Here is an 18,017-nt window from a genome sequence, read left to right as displayed (position 1 = left end):
ACCATGTTTCCTCTGTGTCCCACTGAACACAATAATACTTCCACCACAGCATCTCTACTCAGTTTTATGTTAATCTCCCTCAGGAGACATGGAGCCCTTCAAAGCAGGAATCACATCTAAAGTTTGTTGAATGAATTATACATAGGAAGAAAAGAGCAGATATGACCATCTTCAACATGCCAGGTTCTATAGTAGGTGCTTTCTCATTCTCCCCTCACATAATCCTAAAAACATCCCAGTGACATTAGTAGTATAATACCCATTCCCAGATAAGAAAATGGACCCAGAGAGTTTAACTGCTTTACCCAAGGTAAAATTCTATTTGAATAGAGAGTCAAGATATCAAACAGAGATACCCTTTACTTCTAAATTCAAGTTCTCTCTAGATCACAGTACATACCAATATGTGAAAAATTTAATAAGTAATGGCTAAATTAAATATAATACATAAATTAAAATTAAGATGATTCAACCTATTTCTCCTTCTCTTGTGGAATATGAACCATCTTTCAATGGACTGAATCCAAGTAACTTTTAGTACTTGAAACAGTATCAGGAAAACAGTCTTTTGGATAAGGATAAGCTCATGAAGATATTGGCTTTTTTTTTCTCCTGTGAAAGCAAAAACAAGGTGTTTCTAAAGGAAGGAATAAATAGTAAAGCTAAGCTCCTTTAATGTACTTGCATAATAACAAGAAATAAATGGAAACACCATATAACATTTAAAATTCCAAAATCAGTGCAAAGTATTATGAATAATTTAAAAGGAATTTCTCAATCGACATTAGATTCATGAATGTTCGTAGACTGTATAAAAACTCACGATTTTAAGAAAAAGAATGATCAGCTATCACACTACAAAAGCATTGTTAAAATTTAAAATATAAAAATATCTTACCATACCTCTGGATTTATGAATTCTAAAATCTAATTTTTGATCAAAATTTCATAATAAATTACAAATATGGTAAAAATGAAGCTGTATGTTATACAGAATTCATTCAATTCATCTACCAGAAACCTCATCTATTCACAAAATAATGTATGACCTACATTTATTTTTTCCATATTTCATGAAGAAAAGGAAAAACCTTTTAAACAATTAATTGTAAGATTTTCAATTTCTGAACTCCAATTTCAACTACGTGGATCTGATTTCAAGAATATGTACGCAACTTGGACCTTACCTTGTCCAATAAAAAAGTATATTATATGCAAATCAAAATACATTTCAAAGAAGGCTATATACCAAAAAAGATGAGACTGGGTATCTCTGGGAAATGCATTATTTTTCTTCTTTGCACATTTTCAAAATATTGTTGAAAAACATGAATCACATTTGAAATAAAAATGCTATGCCCAGAAGCATGTATTTCAAATGAATGAAGAGAAATATGCTACTTACAAAACTCTGTAACTGGGTTTTTAATACACATTCATTTGACAAATCCTATATACATGTAAAGTACATTAGTTAAGCTACTAATAAGGTCTTAGTATTTCTGTGGCATTTTCATAAATAAGTTCTACCAAAAAATGTAGACCCTCCTGAAATGAACAGACATCAGGGTTAGATACAGTCAGGTACCTGCTTATACGCTGTGACACACGCTGAACTACAGAACTTCTTGGACTGGCCCTCTATCTGAAGCACATGGCACTGTCCAGAGCCGCTGTAGCAGTAGCCCCCACAGTTCTCACAGCAGTTCATGGTGAGGTTGTTGGCAGAGCGAAACTTAGAGAAGCAGGCATCACTGCAAAGTTTATGTACCACATTCTGGTAATTAACTTCATGTCGAATCTAGAAATTAAAAAACAACAAACGAATGACAAACACAGACCATCAAAAGCTGTTCTTGGGGTGCCTGGGTGGCTCAACAGGTTAAGCATCTGACTCGAAATCAGCTGGGCTGACAGCTCTGGGCTGCTTGGGATTCTATGTCTCCCTCTCTCTCTTTCTCAAAATAAACACACATTAAAAAAAAAAAAAAAGCTGTTCTTTAAGCACAACATTAGATTTCCTCCCCCACACAGACACATCTCAATAAAGTAAAAAGATGACTTACAACAGCATTCTTCTGACACATGCTGCATTTGGTTGAAATGCTATTCGTATTTATGGTGACAACAGGTTTCCTTTTCAGTTCGTATGTTGACAGACATGACTGACTGCAAAAATCTTTACTAGCTGTGGTATTTTCAAACTGGGCACTGATCACATCCTTTGGATTTAAAATGTCTCTAAAAATGATAACAAAGATAAAATAAGCCACAGATCATTTGTATTTTTCCTTTTGGTGAGTTAAAATAAGTAACACAGAGACAATTATAGGTGTATGGAAAGGGCACTGTTACTTAAATGAGAAAGCCTGGGTTTTCCTGGATATATTGATAAATTGCTCTGTTCCATAAAACAGAACTGCTAATACATGGCTTACTTCACAGAACTGTTGTGAGGATTAATATACTACGTTTCAAGACTAAAAGGCTACATATCAAAAAGTTGTCATTCATTATCTCTAGTAGGTGGGATTACAAGAGATATGAATTTTCTTTTTCAGGCTCTTCTATATTTTCAAAATACTCTTTAAAAATGATACACTTGAAAAATAAAAAAAACACTGTCATTTAAGAGTAAAAGTATAGGGGCACCTGGCTGGCTCAGTCAGTAGAGCATGCCACTCCTGAACTCAGGGTTGTGAGTTTAAGACCCACGTTGGGTGTACAGATTAATTAAATAAAACCTTTAAGAAATAAATAAAAGTAAAAACTACATTTCAAGCTACACAGTATATATTCTATCATGGTTATATAAATTAGAGTATTTCCATATCTAAATAACTTAACTCACAAGCATTAGTCGCAAAGGCAATGAGTATTAAAATGCTGTTAAGGCTCCTTATCACTCCACCCCTGATCCTACTCCTAAACCACTGTTCCTACATAGTAATTCATCAGGCAGTTTAAGTGTAAAGCGTTTTAAAAGCGAATGGAAAAAAATGCCTTAATAAAAGTTTCTAAATAGTGTGTCTCATGAATATACACACACAACAGTATATAAGCCATTATATTCATTCTTGTATCTTAAACAGATTATACAAATAGAGCACTTTTTTAAAAAGATTATAAATATCTCTGATTCAATAAAAGACAATCATAAAACATAATAGGAATCATCACAAGGAACACCTCATATGCTGTAATGTATAACTTCATACCTCATCTTCTATACTTAGTAGCTCCAGGCTGCTCTAACTTTCTGCATTTTTTTTTTTTTTGCTTTCTCAGTTATTTTTAAACTAGATTTTAATGTATTTCACTTATTGGGGTATTTACTGAACACTTACACTGAGCCAGCCACTAGCTACATCCTGTGTAAAAATATGGTACAAGCATGCACTAAAGGCACCCACTAGTATACTGGGCCAAATAGACAAATGACATATAAAATACTGTAACAGAAGAATTCTTAAAATATAAAAGTGAACTAATTATGAAAAAATATACAATAGAAAGAGAAATGAAAAAACAATTATTTCAGACAATAATTAACAGGAAGAAAGGCTATTTTTGCTACATCTTAAATAGGAGTTTTCTAGAAAGTTAAGGAAATAAGGTTTGGGGAGCAGCATGGATCAAGGCAATGAAGTATAAAAGAAGGTAGTTTTCAGTCTCCTCAGTATGCTTAGCATCCAGCTACCTTACTTCTTATTATAGTAGGTTTTATCTGATTCCAAACAATAAAAATTCAGAAATGATACAGACAATCCCAAAATAATTACTTCTCTGAATATATCAAGTAATTTTATCTTTCTAACAGTTTTTTAAAAATTACGCTCCAAATTATCTCTTTTAAGGATTTTGAAACATTTTTAAAAACTAAGCATTAGGTTCTTATTACTAAGGAAACCTAAAAATTAAATGATGATTAGCTAAAATACGTTCAGAGTTTAGGTTAAATTCAAGATGCTAAGAGATATGGTTAAAAGAGTAAGAAAAATAAAACTTACTACAGACAACTAATGAGGTTTTTTTTTTTTTCTCTTCCAACCTAAGTGCTGCTGCTATAACTCTACTGGTCTATAAAAAATAGCAGTGGCTATCAGGAAGGAAACCGTTTCTATCTCTACCCATTCAAATTAAATCGAAATCCTTGGGATCCTTCAAGGGATTAATTTACAAATTAAACCTGTTTGATTATATGGACTGGCAGGGGCGGGGGATGCATGTGCCAAAATTAAGCAGGTAGGTGACACTGAGGAAATCTTTTAACTTCTTTAAATCCAATTTCCTTATACTTAAAGTACAATCCAATTCAATTTTATAGTCAGATAAACCAGACTATCCTCAACTGCTGTAGTCTGACTATGTAAGAGGAAAACAAGGGGAGGAACAGTAAAGTGGTAAAAAGGAGATAAAAGAGTAGTTCAGAAAGAAAATAGAATGCAAGGAAAAACAAGACTGATCAGTGGCTGAGGGCTGAGCAACAACAGAAAAGATATCCTGTAAAATGAGAAGGGAAGAAAAGAAAGAAAATGGAGAAGAAAGGCCTGAGGTGACAGGCAGGTAAGGAGTACCTGAAAAAAAAAGATAGTAAGAGGCAAATGGAAAAGAACAAGGGATTAAAAAAAAAAAAGGATAATAGAATACATGAATGAAGAGGTAGAACAGTCAAAAGTCAAGAAATGGTGGATGAAAAAGGAGATTTATGGATAAGACCAAACATAATAACAAAAGAGAAATGCAATCTTTTATTTTTTTTTAAGGTCTTTATTTTATTTTGAGAGACAGAGACAGAGAGAGAGCAGGGGAGGGGCAGAGAGAGAGGGAGACACAGAATCTGAAGGAGGCTCCAGGCTCTGAGCCGTCAGCACAGAGCCCGACACAGGGCTCAAACCCACAGACTGTGAGATCATGACCTGAGCCAAAGTCAGATGCTTAACTGACTAAGCCACCCAGGCGCCCCGAGAAATGAAATCTTGAAGGATAACCAAACTACATAAGATCAAGATATGACATGTAGGTAAAAATGACCTATCTCCAGATAACGCTAGGCAGACCAAAGGGTTGTAATACATTTAGATGAAAAGAAAAATATGTACGCACAAAATTTAAAAACAAAGAAAGAGGGCACACATGTTAAAACTTCTCTGAGTTTCTGGGGTGCCCTGGTGGCTCAGTCGGGTTAAGTGTCTTGATTTTGGTTCAGGTCATGATTTCATGGTTCGTTTCATGGGTTTGCGCCCTGCACTAGGCTACCCACTGACAGTGCAGAACCTCCTTGGGATTCTCTCTCTTTCTCTCTGTCTCTGTCTCTCTCTCTGCCTCTCCCTGCTGTGCACTCTGTCTCTCTGAAAATGAATAAAAAAAACAAAAAGACCAAAAATCCCTTCTGTGAGTTTTCTATGGTCATTCTGAAATTCACTGATACCTCTCTGAAATATCTAGGACTAACTTATGAAAGAAGAAATAAAATCAAAATTTCAAAAAAGTGCTGATAACCAAAGTAGAATTAAATAAAGAAGCATAAAAGGAATTTATATGAAACTGTCTCATGGCAAAACAGAAAAAATACCTATAATTTTCAAGTTGAATTAATCTTAGAATCTGATGATGAATATACTATAGAAATGGGTACACACTTTGAAAAGCATGCTTTATAATTCAAACAGTATAAAGAAATCTATTTTTGCTAAATCAAACATGAAACATAAAGGGAAGCCCACATAACTAACTTCCAAAAAGACTTCTAACCACATTCAAATGTCTTTCAAGTGTCTAAAATACCTTTTTCCAATTGAACCAAAAGAGGGAGCATCTTTTTCCCTTTCCAGACAGAGAAAGGGAAGGATCCAAGTAAGGCACTATAAATACAAATACCTAAACTAATAAATCATGGTTTGAATAGTTTAATGTGAGGCCAAAGTGTTTCAGAACAAGATCATTATTCACCTTTTTCTGACTTATTTAAGCAGTTTTAACAATCACCTTACTAAATCAGCCAAAATTAGTTCATATTCTTCAAATATATCAGGATGATCTCATCAAGGTCTAAGGTCATATTCTTTTGATATTAAACACTGAAATGGAACCTCTGAGGCAGTTCAGACATATTGAAAAGATAATAATATATACTGGAATCCTTTTTATTCTTTTTTTTTTTTTTTTTTACCCTGGAGTACTTTTAAGGAAAAGTATTAAATGGATTCCAATTAGGTAACAGGATACATAACTTTAAATACTTTTTTGGATTTAAGTATCTATTACCTACAAATAAAATATTGTGGTATTGTATGACCTAGATGGTGTTATTTTTGTTTTATAAAGCATCTCGAATAACGTGGATGAAAAGGCTGGTTTTAAAAACATCTCAAAATACAAAAGGTATAGTATTTACAATTAAAATAAGCTGAGCACCCAGTATTCAGAAAAACTGAAAGTAGCAACACACTGTGGCAATTACCAAAAAATGTGGAAGTGTAGAAAATTAAACAATACACATATAAGAACAAAGTGTTTTAAAAGGAAACAAGATAATTTAGAATTCTGCTATACTTTGAACAACTTGAACAAGTTTTCTTGGAGGGAGGAGGTGGTGGGCGGGCAGGTGGAACTGTATATCCAGTGAGGCACAGTGTAGAACAGAAGAGCTGAGTTGACCCCTTCCTCTGATAAGCAGTTTGCCCCTTCTGGAGGATTTTTTTACAACCAGAACAGGAAACTCGAACAGCTGTGGCTGGAACTGAAGGAAGCATTTTATTCATGCCAGATGACGCCAGTGAAGGCTGAAAGCCAGTAGTCAATTGTGGAGCTTAAAAAAAATTAAAAGAAAAAAATGTTTTACTTTTTATCATGAATTTTATGTATATATCCTTTCTTCCTCTTCTATAACCAGTCTTGAAACCCAAAACTAATTATCCAATATAAATGAAAGCCCTTCTAAATAGGCAGAGAACTGCCTAGTTTACTAATACAAGTAGATACTTCCTCTCACTCATACTGGTCAGAACAAATAAACATGATTCATTTACTCAATTGTGTTTCTTACCAAGAGGACTGCCACTGACTGAAAACACAGCACTAATTTTCAGTTCCCCTTCTTGAGTTTTTTGCTGTTGGCCATGACTATACTCCTTTAAAAAAGAAAATAAATAAATACTTAGAGAAAAGAATAAATAGAAGGTATCTAAAGAAATCCAGACATTTAAGAAGCTTTACTTTGGCTACATGGATGGTGGGGTGGGGAGGGGAATTTATACTACATTACCATTAATAAGAAATAATGGCAAGCAAACTATAATTGCAGTAAGGGTATATAATAGGTTTGTATATGCTGAGAAAGTAAAACAAACAAACAAAAATGAAGGAAGCCACCCAATTAGCCTTGTAGCACTATCAGATATTTAAACTGTGTTTGAAAATTATTACAGTATTTTAAGTTGCTGTTTATCTATTATAAAAGTAATACACACTATACAAAATTGAGACAAGTAGAAATCAGAAAAAATTCTAATCATATTTCTATCACACCAAAGCAACCACCATTTTCTCTTGGTATATTTCTTTCCAGTCTTTTCCCCTTCTGTATTCAGAGATTTTACTTCTCTACACAGTTATAATTAAAACATATCAATTCTAATAAAATGATTTCTTGATCACTTGAGTCAATGGAACATTTACATATTACTATATTTTACTCTAAATACTTCAAGTGGCTAAATGCTGATTTTTTTTTTTAAGCTGGAGTCCAAGAATCCCTGAGGTCTACAGACGTAGATGTATTCTACGGAGTCTGAGAATTCTAAGAGAACATTTTTTAAAAATGTATCTATTTCAATGACTTTTCTGGTGAATGTAAACTTATTTTTAGTCATGAATAACCACATATAACTGAGTTATACTACAAGTTTTCAATGCTGTTATTTGCTTTAACAATTATATTATTGCACTGTGAAACCTCTAAGTGGCAGATTTAACTTTAATTTTAATTGTTTATCACACTGAAATTTGCAAAACAGCAGATCTCTTATTCTTGGAATTCTCAGGCAACTCCAACATAACCCCTTTTTTTTGTGGTTAAAACGTATCTGGTACATCACTCAAGTTTGAGAAGTACTGATAGATACGTATTATTTAATAGATATACCAGATTACACAGGGATGAGACTGGGAGGGGGTGAACAAGGCACTGGACTCAGGCACAATATTAAGGTACCAAAAATCTCAGTAATCAAGATAAATAGTATTTTAATGCGGTGTCTTTAAAAATCAAAAAATGCAAAATCCATGAAGAACAAAATAACAAAACTTTAAGACGGGGTATGTATTACTGATTTTTCCTTTGGCTTCAGTCTCCAATTTGATGGCCCTGCATGACAATGAGATTATATAACCATAACCCAAGGTCAGTCCATTTGTTTCCTCACATTTGGTATAATTAGAAATGCCATGATGAATATCTTCAGTGAATATTCATACTCTCATACTTAAGCATTATCTTCTAAGGAAAGGATTCCTGAAGTGAAATTACTAGGTGAAAAGGTACACAGTAAATATTCTTGATACACAATGAAAGATTTCTTTTTTAACTTCTGATTAGATTTATTCTAGCAATTTGTGAAAAGCCATTTAAAAGTCTTTCCCCACTACTGTTTCAATCTGCAATTCTTTTTGTAATATCCTCTTACAAAACAGCATTATAATATAACAATATTAACCCTGTATAGCATGTTATCAACATTTCCTCAATATGTACTTTTTTATAAAGTTTCCATTTCTATGCCAAAAATTTAGTTTTTACCTTTGTGACTCCTTCAATTTCTTATAAAGTTCTACTTCCAGAATAAAATACTAAGAAAATGGTTTCATTGTTTCTAATACAGTCCTTTAATCCGAGGTCAGCAAATTTTATCTGCAAAGGGCCAGATACTAAATATTTTTTATTTTGGAAGCCACACGACCATAACTACTCAGCTCTGTCCTGGTAGAGCAAAAACACCCATAGGTAATATGTAAATGGATGAATGTGGCAATGATCCAATAAAACTTTATTTACAAAAACAGTGTGTAGAAAAACAAAAAAACAGAAACACAGAAAGCAGGCTGGATGTGGCATGCTGCTGCTAATTTACCCAACCCCTAATTTAATCTATCTGGAATTTATTTACTTTGATGTTTAAAGGGCTATTCTTTTTCTTTCTCTGAATAACCAGTAAATTCCTTCCATTCACTGTTAACAGATCAGATTGCTTTAAAAATGTCTTTTGTGGCAATCTATTCTTTATCATTATCAGCCTAATTTTTTTTTTTTTTTAAATAAACTCTACCCCCAGCATGGGGCTCAAACTTAAGACTCCAAGTTCAAAGTCACCTGCTCCACCAACTGAGCCAGCCTAATTTTAGAATATCTCACTATCCTAATAAGCATAATTGGGAGAGGTTTAACCATTTTTAAAATAGTCCACCACTATCAACCTACTTTTTTAGAACACGTCTCCTGTTTGTGTAGATGCATGCTTATTCTTCAAAACATTAGAACCCACTGATATTATCATCAGAACTATATCAAAACTGTATCTTAATTCAGAAATAACTAATATCTTACATTTTTTCAAAGTCTCTCCATTCTATCAAATTGTCTTTTACCTGACATAAGTACTTTCTAGTTGCTTCGCCAAAGGGAATACCAAATATTTTCATCATATTTGCTGAGAAACAAGTGATTTACAGAAATATTGTCACCTTTCATATAACTAAATGCAACTAATTACTCCACTATACTTTCATGAGCTCTATTAATTCTCTAATAAAGATCCTTACCAGAAAATGATGACAATTTTGTCTCCCCTTTTCCATTATTTCTTCTAATTTCTTTAACATGTACTGGGTCGAAAATCCAACAAGAGTTAAATAATAATGCTGACATCAGTAATTTGTGTTCTTTTAGTAATTATTAACAGGTTTCCATCATTTTACTCTTAAATTCAATGATTGTTATTGATTTGAAGTAGATATTTCCTTACCATGACCAAGAGAGTATCTATTATAAGAAATGCATAGTAAATTACACAAGATGTCTTTCTGCATCTACGTATCTATCCAAACAGTCTTATTTGACCAGTTGATGAAGTTATGTATTAAAAGATTTCCTAATACTGACTCATCCTGACATTCCTACATTATATAGTATATTAAAGCAAATTTCAAGTAAAATAACTTTTTTTAGTCTCAGAAAACCCCCCAAAAAATCAATACTTATTAATATACTTTAATGGTCTCCAGTCAGCTTTTTTTCACTGTTTATGACAATTATTCCAAACTTCAGATACATTCGTTAAGGCTCAAGTACATATTACTTATATACTATAGTAAAAAACTAAGTGTATCTTAAGTGCTCTATTTATACACACCACACAATGCCTTCAAGGCAGAATCATGTTTATGTTAGCATCCCCTCTAATAATGACTAACTTTACAAATATTTAATTATAAACAATGGGTAATAATAAAAAGTGAAAATCTGATGACTTCAAAAGCTTGCAGAAGTTTCAGGTATCAAAACAAAACAAAACAAAACAATCCTTTACCAATAGCATTACTTTCCCTTTGTTTACCATAAAGGAAGAACTGTATCAGTATCCCAAGGCAGTATTTTAGAAATGAATAACCCAGTACCTATAGCCAAGTTAATTTGATACACCTTTAAAAAGCCCCAGCATTTAATTACTACATTCTACTTTCTAAAACTCTATGACTCACTATTGTGACAATTAATGTGCTTTCCCATCCTAATCCAGTTACTTTAACAAGAGAGTTAAACTTTAAAGAGACTTTAACAAGCTCTTTTATTGGGAACAAAAAGAAAAGAAAAATATCATGACTTCAATGTGGTATTCACTGAATTTCCAATTTTTAGAACCAACAGAAAAGGGGAAAAGTAAATATAGGGTCTCTGGCTCTTTAAATTTTCTATTTTAATAACCTTCTCCAGGCAGTTTTAAAAATTAAACAACTTTTATTTATATAAAGGTTGTTAGGAGAGTAATAAAGTGACCTTGATTATGACCCCATAGTGGTTCCTTTCCACCTTTATGAACTTCAGTACCCTCATATATAAATGGAGTTAATACCACCTACTATGGCCTTCTTATATAGGAAGATGAGGCAACATACTACACATAAAAGCATCTGTGCCTATAAAATACTACAGAAAATATAGTCACATGCAGTGGGGATCTGAATAAAGAAATGGAATTGCAAGGCCAAATGATATTATGCCAATAATAGAGGTAGGAGAATGACAACTGGTGACCTCAGAAAATCATTAACTGAAGAAATAATCAGGAACAAATGGGCAGAAGTCTTTAAATATATATATATATATATATATACACACACACATACATTTCAGCACCTTAGGTGATTTGGAAAGTAAAGAAAGAATGGAAAGTAAAGAAATTCAGACCAAAATGAATTGTGTAAAAAGGAGAATTAGGAAGTGAGTTGAAAGTAAAATTACAAGTTAAGCAAAGAGAAAAGCCAAAGGAGGTTTTGATAAGGTGCCATGAACTAAAGGTATGATCTTATTAAATCATAAGAAAAGTTATTACTGGTGACGGACAGTCAAAAGTAAAGCCTGACCACAACTGTTAAACCTATCCATATTTTAAGAGAGTTAGGTTAATAGTACTGGTTTAGAAACTGTTAAAATAATACATTCGGACTCCCTTTTCCAGTCTATGGGAAATGTATAAGAATGAAAGCATTAGGCAGTACTGGACAGCAAAGAACACAGATTTCTAATGGTCATGGGAGAAAAATACCTAAGGGAAGAGGGCAATGAAGGAGAGGAAATGGGGAGGAAAAGGGGAAGGGGAACAGGAAGGAAAGAGGAGGGAAAAGAAAAGAAAGACCAGGTATCTAGTATCTAACAGAAGGTACCTAGAGAGAGATCTCAAAGAATTATTAAAAGACCTGATCCTACAGAACCAGTGTGGCTGATAATAGAAAGGACTTCTCAGAGAAAACCTAGCTTTATCCACTCACATGCTGGGATTGCTCCATTGTAGGATCAGGGTAAAGAATGTCTCTGGACCTTATGCCCAGGACCTATATACACATTCCTGCTTGGTTCTCAAGAGTCCAGTCAATCAAATGCTGAACCTTTTGAGGAAGTTCTTCCCCATAATCATGATGAAACTTCATAATCGGCATTTTATAACACATTATTACACTTTGAATAGCATATAAAAATGTAGGTGTTTATGACAATTCCATCCTGTTGGTATTCTCCAAACACTGGAACTGCTGGTTGTTTTAAAAAAAGTAATACAAATAACCCTTCCTGATGCCCTCTTCCCCCAAGATGTTTGGTTTTTGCTATACCTGCCTTTTCATCCTAAAGAAAGTGCCACTGGGCCACATACAGAGAAAAAGTGATGCTTTGGGATCCCTGCCAGTATTATGATTTCTTATGAATTTCCCATGTCCACACTGGGCATGTAAAGAGATAGGAAATCTTCCCTATATACAGATATGTTTGTAGTCTTCTGAGGCATGAACTTTCCCTAGGTTACCAGGGAAACTTGCCACATGAACTTTACCTCGGTTACCAGGGCATTTCTTTATCCCAAATTCAGATAACCAAGATCTCCACTTTGCCTGCTTCCATTAACATGCTTTCAATCTACCTTGTATTTAACTATTTTCATATTCCTGCTCTGCCATCTTCTTCTTTGTGGCCACAACACTCATAACATCCAGCCCCTACAGCTATATCATCACTACTCTATACAGCTACCTTCCACTGAGCACCAAGAAATTAACTGACCATTAATGTGGCTCATATGAAACATCTATTCTTCCATCTCCTTACTATAAAACAGTGGTTTTCAACAGCAGACGATTTTGCCCACCCCCAGGGGACGTACGGCAATGTCCAGAGACACTGGGGGTTGAGGGGTGGAGGTGCTACCGGTATCAAGTAGGTGGAGGCCAATGATGTTGCTAAACATACTACAATGCATACGACAGCCCCTCACAACAAAAAATTATCTGGCCCAAAATGTCAGTAGTGCCAAGGCTGAGAAACCTTGCTCAGAGACAAGTGAATAAAAAAATCTCTTCCATATTAGTCTCACATATTCAGCCCCCCAAAATAACAGAAACATATAGGAAGGTAGCCTGTCTCAAGATCAACTGTCATGTCAAGAAGTAGCTAATTCATGCTATCTTTACTTCTCAGCCTCTGAATTCATGCCCTCTATATAAAATATAGACCACCCTCAAATAATTGCTGATTTTGTGTATTCATCCCTTAGCTCCCTTTGTAAAGATAAACTGTCCATTACTTCCTCCCCCAAGAAACTTAAATGCACACATGGTGTGTACTTCATTACCAGTAACTGCAAAAGGCTTACTATCTTATATAAACTCAATCACAACATGAACTCAGAGAAACCATAGACCTTCAGCCATGTCTGCTGTGTCAATCTCAAATCGTTGAAGACTCACCTTCCCTAATCCTGCATTAAAATTGTAAAACTCATAGAACAGTGGTAATAGGGAACAAAGTAGATTAAAAGCCTAAATTACTACTCAGGAGAAGTTTCATGTAACTCTTGATTCCTTAGCATTACTCTCACAAGATAATTCAAATTGCCTCAACCTTCATGAAGAGTCTCCTCTCACACTGTCAACAAACTACTCCACTTCTTAATCAAGAATTTCCTCTCTCAAATGAAGAATTTGCATGTGGAACGGAAAAGAAGGGGGGAAAGTAAAGATGAAATGTTTACTTGAGCATTGTCAGGTTCATCTTTAATTTTGTCTAGTAGTCCCTGCTGTGGTGCCATTGCTTTGTCATACTCATCATCCAAAGGTTCTTCTTTAATTCTAATATTTGATGCAAAGGAATTCCCCAGTTCCGAACCAATGGATTCTTTATTGGCAAATGGATAGCTGGAATCCTAAAACACAATATAAAGTATTAATAAATATTCAGATTCAAAGATTACTCCTCTTTAGGTGTAACACCCAAAGATAAGCTCACTGGAAATGAAGAACTCTATGGATATGCATTAGAGTCCCTATGCCTAAAAGTAAATTGATCTATGTCTAAATATCAAATACAAATAAACTAAGAGCTGAGGCTTCTCAGAACATCTTAAAAGATGTCCTTACCAAATAATAAAGCAAATTAAAGAAACAATCCGTGCTCTACCTACCACATATAGTTACAGTTTAGAAAATGACACAAAGAAAACTTTGACACTTGCCACAGTTACAGCAGTCTGCATACTCACTGAAAACTTACCCTAAAGTTTGTTTCTGGGGTTTGTGGTAAATGGGTATGTAATGTTTCTTCAACTTGATTAGCTATTGAAAGAAAAAAAAAACAAAACAAACACATGTATATGAATAACAAATCGTATAAAGAGTGACCTAAAAAAGCTATCATTTGATAATCACCTCTCTTGTTGAATAAAGATGCTTATTAGAGTGAAATGGGTCCCCCAAAATACCCAAAGATAGTTTCACTCGAATAAAAGTCTGGCCCCACTTTCCTTTTAGCCTCACCTTATACTTTTCCTTGCTCAAACCTAAATAAAGTGGTTACTTTATTCACTATGCTCTGCAAATTACTTGTGTTTGTTCTTCCCCATTTCTGCTAACATCATTCCAGACCCATCCATCCATCCATCCATCCAGCTAGCTAGCTATCTCTATATTGTTCTTCCAGATTCTGCTCAGTTCAAAATTCACCTCTCTTCTATAAACTTTCCCTGGCCACTGAGTTAAAAAGCAGCTCTTTTCTAAGAATACCTAAAATACGCTGTTTCAGTTACTTGAAAGAAATCTTCTTATATGGAGTTACAACAAATTCTTCTAGCACTATCTTTAATTATAAATTAAATCTTACACTATTCAACCGGTCATTAACACTTCTACTACTTGACTTTTCCCTTCTACTACCAGACATTACGCTCCTTGGGGATAAATGCCCTCATAATTTATCCTCCATAGAGATATCAAAAATATAAATTTGGTAATATATATTTAAAAATATAGTATACCCTGTTCAGGCTGGTATATAATGGATATATAAATTAATTGCCCCTTTTAATAGTACTGACTTGGTCTTTCTACCGTATTTTTCTAGCACTGTCAGAAGAAATATAAGGGTTGGTATATGGTACCTTGCTTCCCTTCACCTCTATTGAACATTTATTGAAATAGTGCTATTTTCACTGTACCAAGTTAGGCCCCAAGAATGCAAGATGAATAAGATATTATCTGGCCCTCAATAAACTCCTACACTGGTAGGTAAGGCAAAACAAATATAAAGTATAATACTAAGTACTATAAATAATGAGGTAGGAACACAATGCTATGGAAATAGAGAGAAGGAAACAATTCATTCTTCAGGTAGAGAGGTTAGGGATGACTACAGAGTAGAAGAGGTTTATGAGTTAGGCATTGTTGAATAAGAAGTACTTTAACAGGCATATATACAAAGAAAGAAAAGGACATGCAGACAAATGGAACAGCAGGAATAAAAGAAGGCAAAGAAATAAGAAAATATGTGACATATTCAAGAATGGAACTGCAGCTAAATATAGGATACTCTGGGCAAAGAGGCTCAAGAAGGGCCTCAAGAAACCTCTACAACATAAAACAGAAATGTTACCAAATAGAAAAACCCTCCCTAATTCGGACTAATTGGTGGGACAGCAGTTTGAATTAGTGCTTACAGCACAAAGAAGTTAAATCCAACTTGAGGTTCCAATGTTCAACCAAAGAAAAGGAACAGGTGACTTGAGTATCTTGCCTTCTCATCAAAATATTGCAACCAGGGGAGGGAGAAATGAGGTTTAGAACTATTTTTCAATCATTTTTACCATTACCAAAAGTTACTGGGAGAAATTCAGTCACTCTGCAAAGAACAAGGATAAAAGAAAAATGACAAGCTTACAATGAATTTAACTGTTCATATTTTGCTAAGAATCAGAACTAATAAAAGCTATATTATTATCAGTATGTTGTTATTTATTGTGTTTTGTGGCTCTATTCCAACAATTATTACCTGCTTTATCAAAAAAACTGCTTTTCAACCTTGAATCCAACTCTTTATGGGGTTTATCCAACCGTTTTTCACGTTCATGATAAGTTAGGTCTCTATTTTTCTCCTTTCCAGAAAATGTTTCTTTGCTGTTTTCTCTTACTAGACTAAAATCTTTCCGTATTGATTTAAAGACAGAAACCTGATCAAACTGTTTAGGAAAGTCTTTTTTTAGTTTATTTTGAATCTGTATTTCATTTTCATTGTCTGATTCATGCTGTGTGACTCTTCTCTCTACTTCCAAGCTATCATCAGTATGAATTGAAGAAACAAGATTGTCCTTTGAACTAAAATCCTGTTCATCCTCATTGTCACTACCAACGACTGGAATTCCTGCAAGATCCCCAGAGTTCAAAAAATAATCATCTTCATCCAGCAATGAATTTTCAGATCCTGTTTGATTCGGCATTCCATAAGACATGCTGTCAAGGGTAGGAGTTAAGTTGTGGTCTATATCTTCAGACATTTCTGTATCCATGATACCACCACCTTAAAAAGTAAAATACTGTTTAGACAAACGAATAGTGCTAAAGATGACCACATTTATAAGGTCTGTCTGGTATTTAGCCAAATATATAATCTCTCTTCTCAAACAAAATATAGATAATAATACCACAGCATTCAATGAGCAATTTGATATAGGTGTGACAGGACTATCCTAATATGACAGATAAGGAAATAGGGACCTACAATTTGAGAAGCTATTTGAGGTCAGAAAGGAGGCAATGTGATACAGAAAAAAAGAGTACTGACTTCAAAATCAAGACATATCTGTGCTGGAATTATAAATATGATCGCTAAAAATCTATGTGATCCTAAGAGGTAAACTCTCAGGTTTTTTTATCTGTAAAACAGTGTAATACTCACCTTAGAGATTAATTTGTGGTGAGGATTAATGATAGTATATATAAAAGGCCTATTAACACAGTGACTGACACACAGAAGGGAATATAAAACTGTTCATTTTAATTATTAGAGAGATTATTCTGAGAAACTGAGATTGGAATATAGGTCTCTGCTCTTAAAGTCTCACTACCTATACTAACTCTAATAAGCACAGCAGCATTGTATTAATGTTTATAATGCTAAATATTTAAACATAAAGAATAAAATTTATCCAAGCCAGAAAAAAATTAAAAACTTATACCATTTGAAACTACATGTTCACATCTTGAAATCCAAAATAAAACAATACCAAAACAAAACAAAAAAAACAAACCCCTCCTAGCTCTCATTTCACCTTCCCTTCACAGTCAAACCTCTAGAAAAAAGTCTATGTTGGTTTATTTCTATTTCATCTCCCAGTTTTTAATCCTCTGAACTTAATGCAACCTGGGTCCCAGCTTCTCACTGGAACTGCTCTCATCATCAAGGATTTCCTAATGGTAAAATCCAATTGATTTTTTTCAATCCTTATGTGGCATATCCATCCTGGATAAAAGGTCTTTGGTTTCTTTGACACTATACTTCTTCCTACCTTTCTAATTAATCTATTACCTTATTTCATATTCCTCTTCCTCTGTTTATACTCTCAGTATTCCAATTCTCTTTTCATTTTATACACTCAGGCTATTATTACTCACCACCACAGCTTTCACCATTGCTGTGAATTTCCTAAGCACTTTCTTCCAAGATTCAGATCTCCATATTCTACTAGCTCCTATAAGTCCCTAGGGATCTCCAACTTAGTTCTTTTAAAACCAAACTCATCATGTTCCCATTCCAAGCATACTCTTCTTGTATTTCCATCACCTGATTAACAGCATCACCAAGCCAGCAGTTTGCTCATGAAAAAAGAACCAGTCCAATTCTCCTTCCCTCTAGACAAATTCTATAAACTATACTACTTAATCTCTCTCAGATCGACCTCCTCCACATGGCACTGCTCCAACACTCC

At 34.1% G+C, this 18,017-nt stretch overlaps 1 protein-coding gene across 6 annotated transcripts in view; it reads right to left on the bottom strand.

The window, feature by feature from the left end:
• Positions 1-18,017, bottom strand: part of ZMYM4 (zinc finger MYM-type containing 4) — a 156,207-nt gene that overhangs the window by 44,102 nt on the left and 94,088 nt on the right. For 4 of the 6 annotated variants that reach the window (XM_039251707.1, XM_039251704.1, XM_039251705.1 and 1 more), the window contains 7 exons: positions 16,085-16,609; positions 14,315-14,376; positions 13,797-13,967; positions 7,049-7,133; positions 6,556-6,811; positions 2,067-2,241; positions 1,589-1,801 (listed from right to left, as the gene is read on the bottom strand). In XM_039251707.1, coding sequence (XP_039107638.1) covers positions 1,589-1,801; positions 2,067-2,241; positions 6,556-6,811; positions 7,049-7,133; positions 13,797-13,967; positions 14,315-14,376; positions 16,085-16,598 — 1,476 coding nt within the window. In that variant the 5' untranslated portion in view covers positions 16,599-16,609. Of the gene's footprint in view, positions 1-1,588; positions 1,802-2,066; positions 2,242-6,555; positions 6,812-7,048; positions 7,134-9,819; positions 9,883-13,796; positions 13,968-14,314; positions 14,377-16,084; positions 16,610-18,017 lie in introns of all 6 variants that reach the window. The other 2 variants (XM_039251709.1, XM_039251708.1) reach the window with 2 other exon arrangements.

This window comes from Hyaena hyaena, unplaced genomic scaffold (genome assembly GCF_003009895.1).
Source record: "Hyaena hyaena isolate Hyena2069 unplaced genomic scaffold, ASM300989v1 scaffold_397, whole genome shotgun sequence".
NCBI lineage: Eukaryota > Metazoa > Chordata > Mammalia > Carnivora > Hyaenidae > Hyaena > Hyaena hyaena.
The sequence above is the reverse complement of the archived record's forward strand: the minus strand, read 5'-3'. Positions and strand labels throughout refer to the sequence as shown.